The 6,740-nt window shown below is 48.4% G+C and overlaps 1 protein-coding gene across 1 annotated transcript; it reads left to right on the forward strand.

Moving 5' to 3' along the window:
- Nucleotides 1–3,509: 3,509 nt before the first annotated feature.
- Nucleotides 3,510–5,661, forward strand: LOC125917138 (interleukin-31-like). Its single transcript, XM_049623403.1, has 3 exons — nucleotides 3,510–3,525; nucleotides 3,697–3,845; nucleotides 5,240–5,661. Exons 1-3 carry the CDS (start codon nucleotides 3,510–3,512, stop codon nucleotides 5,552–5,554), a joined length of 480 nt encoding a protein of 159 aa, XP_049479360.1. The 3' UTR covers nucleotides 5,555–5,661.
- The last annotated feature ends 1,079 nt before the right edge of the window (nucleotides 5,662–6,740 follow it).

Below are 6,740 nucleotides of genomic sequence, written 5' to 3' on the forward strand. Positions count from 1 at the left end.
GTCCACCCCAAGTCCCCCTCCAGCCCCTGCTGTCTCTTTCCTCCTCTGATCCGGTCTTCTGGACAGACTGGTCGGAGGGCCCTTTTACCTCACTTCCCAAACTGCCACAATATGGCTCCTGCCCTAACAACTTATTCAAACTCCCCAAGCAAAGTTCCCAGTGACCTTATGTTGCCACACCTAGTGAATCCCTTCAGTCTTTATCTTATTTGACCTCTCCATGGCTTATGATGGTGCTAATTGTATCCTCCTCCTTGAAAACCACTTTTCATCTTGGTCCATGGCGTGTTTTCCTAGTACATTTCTCTCCCTCCCAAGAGTGTCTTCTCAGTGTTGTAGACTGTCATCTCCCTCTCCCTCTTCTGTTAATAGACGTGGACCCCTGGACTCCACACTTACCTTACATGTCTCTTGTTGGTCATCTCTTGTAGGCTTACAGTTTTCTCAACTACAACGTACAGATGGCACCCAAAGATGGCCCAATATACAGACATGGCACCCAAGACTCCAGTTCCTTGCTTCAAGCTCCAAATCCGAATGTCCAAAGGCTCACTGTCCATCTTTACCTGAGAGTTCCATGACACTTCCAACTCACCGTGTCAAAACTGAATTCTTCACTCACCTGAGCCCTGTGATCCCCTCTGCTTGCAGCACCACAATCTGTCCAGTTACCCAAACCACCAACCCAGAAGCAGTTCTCAACTCCTCCTTCTCCACTATCCCCATGTCCACTCAACCACCATCTCCTGAGAACTTTGCCTCCTACAAATGTCTCCACTCTACCCACACCCATTCAACTCCACAATTACTATTACCTTGACTCACATGCTTGGTTTTGGACATATCGAGGGCAGGACATTCCACCGGAGATGCCCATTAGGCAACCGAACACTTAGTTCTGGAGTTTGAAAGAGAGAGACATTAAGGTTTGAGGAACATGGATCGACGATGGGGCCCTCGGAGACATGCCCATTAAGAGATCAAGAAGGAAGATGATTTGGCCTAAGAAGGCATGGTCAGAGGGCCGCAAGGTATCAGGATCATATTATTATAGAGTAAAGAGGAAAAAGAGGTTTTCAAGAAAGAGGAAGTGGTTGGCATTACAGCGTGTCATGGAGGGGTCAAGTAAAATGAAGGCTGAGAGGAAGCCAGTAAGGTTGGCAACAAGAGGCCGCTGAAGACTACATTGGTCCTCAGTTGCTGCCATAACAAATGCCATAAAGCCAGCAATATAAATCTATGAAGTTACTTCCTACAGTTTCTGTAGGTCAGAGGTCCAGCATGGAGAAACTGGATTCTCTGCTCAGGGTGTTACCAGAGGCCAAAGTCAGCTGGGGCTGTGGTTCTCAACTGGGGCCCAGGGTCCTCCTCCAAACTCGCTGATTGTTGGCCAAATTCGTTTTCTCCTCATGCTTTCCACCTAGCGCCCTCCCTCTTCAAGCCAGCCAATAGTGGTTGAGTCTTTCTCATGCTTTGAGTCTCTCTGCCTTCTTTATTTTTAAGGGTTCGTGGAACTACATTGGGCCCACCTGGTAACCAACCTTTCTTCAGGTCAGCGGATTAGTAACCATTAGTAATTGATTCCATCTGCAAAGTCCCTGTAATGTAATATAATTATGGGAGTAAATACCAGAGGGTGAAAGTCACATGGGCAAAATTCTGCCTACCATGGACTTTGCTAGAGGATTTTGAAGAAATTGTTAGGGTAAAAACCATACTGTGGCGTTTGGGGAAGTGAGGTAAATGTGCACGTAGACCATTCTGTTAAGAAACTTGGATAAGAGGAAAGAGACAACAGGGACTGGAGGGGAACTAGGGATTAAGGGTGGAGGAAGGGGGTTTCTGACTCTTTTCTGTTGTGCATGTTGGATTCTGTGGATGGCTCTGGTCTGGCTTCCTTCCTGTGCTCTTGACTCCTATCCAGTTGCTGACTTGACATCGAATGCCCAGTGGGCATCTTGAACTTAACTCATTCCCGATGAGACTCTTGATTTCTCCTCTCCAGGCTCCTTTTCCCTCAGTGCAGAGCAACTACTCAGTTACTTCACCAAAATCCCAGGATTCATCCCTGATTCCTCTCTCGGGTTTACCTCCACATAAGGCCATCAGTCGGTTCTGTGGACTCCATTTCTGTCCTCTCTACCCTGGTCCAAGCCACCATTACCTCTATCTAGACAGCCACGTAGCCTCCTAACTGGCCCCTCTATTCCATCTTGGATTTACACAATCCATTCTCTACTCAGGGGCCTCTCTCATTCTTCCTTCTTAACCGACTGAGCCACCCAGGTGCTCTATTCTTCCTTCTTAAAGTACACCAGAGCCTATACTCGCCTCCCTACTCGCCTCCCTGGACAGCCGTCCAGCAGTACCTTGTCACACTTGGGATAAAATCCAAGTTCTTTATCATGGCCTCAGAAGGCCCTCTGTGTCCTGGCCTCTGTCCACCTCTCTACCCTACTACCCTCCCCTTCTTTTGCTTCACTCCAGCTCCCATGACCCATTTCCCATTCTTGGCCACACCAAGCTCACTTTTGCCTGAGGATTTTTACACTAGTGTCCTCTACACGTGGAACACCCTTTCCCCAGATCTTCCCACAGGGACACCTCCTCAGAGAAACTATTCCTCGTCACTTAGAGTATCTCACCTACCACTCTCTCCTTCTCCCATCACCTTGTTTTATTTTTATAGTTCTTATTACCTTACACTTTCTTGTTTGATAATGTGTCTACTGTCTGCCCGTTGCCCATCAGAACACCAGCTATCAGGGCAGGGACCTTGTTTAACTTCTTTGCCACCATTCCTAAGACCCTAGAAGAGTCTATTATTCAAAATATGAATAAGCACCTTCGACAAATAACTCTGGAGCACAGACTCTGGTTCTAGGCCTTGTCGTTGCAAACACACAGTTGAGAATCCAATGATGTTCAAGGCCAAGCAGAACGGAGATGAGGCCTTTGACTCACCATATTCACTGTGGTTATCGGGGCCATCCCCGCACACTGGCATGGGCATACTTGAGAAATTTCCAAAGGTAATACATTTTGAGAAACCTCATGCCAGCCTGACGCCTACGCATACTCACTGTGACCCTCCCCAGAAATTCCCTGTGGGGCACTGACCCTCAGCTCCTGTAAATCATCTGTTCCTGGGGAGTTAGGCCTGTCAAATCTGGGCTTCAAAATTTCTTCTAGTCAAATCGACAAGCTTTTTCCCAGAAGAAATGGCAAAGATGTGTGTGCTTTCCTGTGTGTGTCTGTACTGAGTCAGGCATCTGCCCACCTTGAGGGTAACCTCAGCATTTCCTTCCAGTCCCGCTTTCACCCAGCCTCGTGGGGCAGAATATTGAAAGTGTTTTCTGGAGAAAAGCTGAGCAATGATTTTGCCATGGGCGGGACGTTGATCGCTCTTTTCCCTCACAACTGGCCCTTTATATATCTCCCAGAGGCCATGGCGAGCACATCTAGCTCTAGAAGCTGTTGCCGGAGCAGGCCCTGTGTGCTCTCTCGCCATGCTCTCCCATGCAGGTACTACTGTGCCCTGATGCCTGTTTCATGAGCGTGGTCTTGTCCCGTTGGATAGAGAAGACTCTGGAGGGGCTTGGCCAGTGGTTGCTCAACAACGGCTTCGGTGGTTGCAACTGGGGTGGGCAGGGGGCGTCTGGCCACGTGGCCCACAGCATCATTTTTTTTCTCCAGGACCCGCCAGGTTTGCCCTGTTTCTGCTCTGCTGCATGGAAACCTTGCTGCCCTCCCATATGGCACCCACCCATCGACTACAACCAAGTGACGTCCGAAAAATAATCTTGGAATTACGGCCCATGTCTAAGGGACTTTTGCGAGACTACGTAAGTGCCCTTACAGATTTCTTCTCCAGGCCATTTCTTTAAAATGCCTTCCGTTTGCCCCTAGAAGAGGCCTACTATTTTTAGCCCCCAAGCTAGGGCTGCGGATACACCAGGAAGAGATGGGAACAACTAGACAGGATACAATGGAATTTTCATGAGGGTTGGAGGCAGAGTTTAGCCCAGACAGTCTGAAGTTCAATGACTTCTCACATACTATAGGATCTGCTTTAGTAGGTCTGTTCATTCTTAACATATCTAGTTCGCGGTAATGTTACATGGATTTTCCTGCCTGTAGCACAACCCTAGGGACGGGCCATCTTGCCTGACCATTTAGTTGCCTGCAAAGGTCAACCTCAGCTGTAAATGATGTCTCAGTGAATTCAGGATATTAAAATCCTCTTGGGGCACAGAGAGTCTCTCTTACCGCAGAGAAGGGCAGTGAACAAATTGGGGGTCTGTTTGCATGCTACTTTATTGTTTAATTAGGACCCAGTCTGCTTCTGCCAGAGGCTCTGCTGACTCCGACCCCATTGGGAGGAAAGTATGAGGTTGAATAAATGTAAATACTCTTCCATTTTCCCAGAGTTGTCTTCAAGATAGAACCTCTTGGGCAGCTTTGATTAAACGAACAAATAAAACCCAAAACCTGGAAACAACTCACAAAATTGGTCTAGCCCTTCCCTTCCACCCCCTGACATTTAAACCTTAGCCTTGGCTTTAACGGGCACAGAAACAGAGGTTGTTACAGCCAAGGTGACTCTGCAGTTCAGGCTGGTGAGATGCCGTTAGCATTTCAGTTGAACCCCAAATCTCTTAGTCCTTGGGAAGAGGGACAGGAGAGGGTGTGGTCTGGAGTCAGAGGGTGTGGTCAGTATGTTTGGAAAAACTCTCCCTGGCATCTTGGAGGCCTTTCCAGACGTGCACACATCCCCCTGACGAGCTGGGGATACACTGGCTTTAATACAGAGTCACAAAGAGCAAGAAGCAGGATGGAAACCCAGATGCTTTCCTATTCCCCCTCTCTGAGCCCCAGAGCAGCTAAGAGAAGATTCCTGGGGAGGTGTGTGGAGGCCTTGGTCGCATGGAGCAGGGGAGGCAGTATGGAGCAGTGGTTATCGGTAGAGGCCTCAGAACTGCTGCCGACATGGGTTAGAATCCCGGGTCCGCCCCTTGATCTTGGGCCAGCTCTGTGAACCAACTGACCTTTAGCTTCTTCTGGGAAAGGCAATAGTGGTGACCACAGCCTCACACGGTGGTGGCACCGATTACATGGGATGGCAAGGGGGACGTGCCCACCCAGCCCATCACAGAGGGAGCGTTCGGACGTACGCACTTTGACTTCTAGCCGTTACTGCGGATGTAATGTTCACCCATGTCTCCTCCCCGTCCCACAGCTGAAGAAGGAGATGGGGTTGCCAGAATCTAACCATTCCTCGCTACCGTGTCTCAGCTCTGACTCCCAACTGCCGCACATCAATGGCTCCGCCATCCTGCCTTATTTCAGGGCGATCAGACCATTGTCAGATAAGAATACTATCGATAAAATCATAGAACAGCTGGACAAACTCAAATTTCAACGTGAACCAGAAGCAGAGGTTTCTATGCCTGCAGACAACTTTGAACGTAAAAACTTCATCTTGGCCGTTTTACAACAGTTCTCAGCGTGCCTGGAGCATGTGCTTCAATCATTGAATTCTGGACCCCAGTAGGCCATTCAAGGCCATCTGGCTGAACCTATTCCCTTTGGAATGGTGGAAATGTCTGAAGCCTTGAGAAAACGTAACTGGCAGGCTAAGGGTGACTGCTCTGCTGTAAATTATTCCAATGAATAATTTCAGTGAGTCCCCAGATGGGCTAGTCCCGGGAGGACTGAGGTATAAATGTGTGAGTTAACTTGAAGAGATGTCAGGTTATGACGCTGTTCTCCGTCTTGGCATTTATAGAATGTTTTTCCTCGGCAGACTTAAATCTTATCTTCATTATGCCTTTGCGAAGGCAGAAGGCGATACCTGTGTTAATTTATTGGTTTTTATTGTATCGAGAGTGTTAGTGCTCCTCAGGAACTATTTAATAAATTATATTGAGTTTTTCTCATGATCTGCTTTGGATTTTGTGAGGGGGTTAAAATCAGTGGCTGGGAATCCAGGCTGGGTGGTGTTGTGGCTGAGGGAGCGTGGGGCATGCTGTGGAAACAGATACCATTTCTCCCCATGGGACAGGCTCAGTAGCAAATAAGAGTAATTCTAGCAGCGACAACCATTTATTGAGGATTTTCTTTATGCCAGGCCATGTAAGTACCGTTACTGTCCTCTTTTTTTTTTTTTTTTTTAATTTTTTTTTAACGTTTTATTTATTTTTGAGACAGAGAGACCATGAACGGGGCAGGGGCAGAGAGAGAGGGAAACACAGAATCGGAAGCAGGCTCCAGGCTCCGAGCCATTAGCCCAGAGCCCGACGCGGGGCTCGAACTCACGGACCGTGAGATCGTGACCTGAGCTGAAGTCGGACGCCTAACCGACTGAGCCACCCCAGGCGCCCCACTGTCCTCTTTTTATAGGTGGGGGAAACTGAGGCAAGGAGTCATTTAGTGACTTGCCCAAGGCCACACTAGCTGTTAAGTGGCCACACTAGCTGTTAAGGCAGACTCACACTTACCCTTCACCACTTTGCTCAACCTTTGTCCCTCTCTGGGCAGTGACTGGGTCTTAGGAGCACTTAAATGGCGTGTCCGGTACAGAGCAATCATTCAAGTGTCTCCTGCACGGTTCCAAACTGGATTTCCAGTGCCTCTGCTCCTGTAAAGTCCTGTTCCATCATTGCCTCCATGACTTCTACGTAGCCAGGGCCAAAGATTTTCTCATTTGAATGAATGTTGAGTCCAAAGTCGTTAATGGT

This window comes from Panthera uncia, unplaced genomic scaffold (assembly GCF_023721935.1).
Source record: "Panthera uncia isolate 11264 unplaced genomic scaffold, Puncia_PCG_1.0 HiC_scaffold_1520, whole genome shotgun sequence".
In the NCBI taxonomy this organism is placed as follows: Eukaryota; Metazoa; Chordata; class Mammalia; order Carnivora; family Felidae; genus Panthera; species Panthera uncia.

Coding starts and splice junctions, on each gene's coding strand:
- LOC125917138 (XM_049623403.1), top strand. Junction 3,846..5,239: donor AGGGACTTTTGCGAGACTAC/GTAAGTGCCCTT, acceptor CCCGTCCCACAG/CTGAAGAAGGAGATGGGGTT.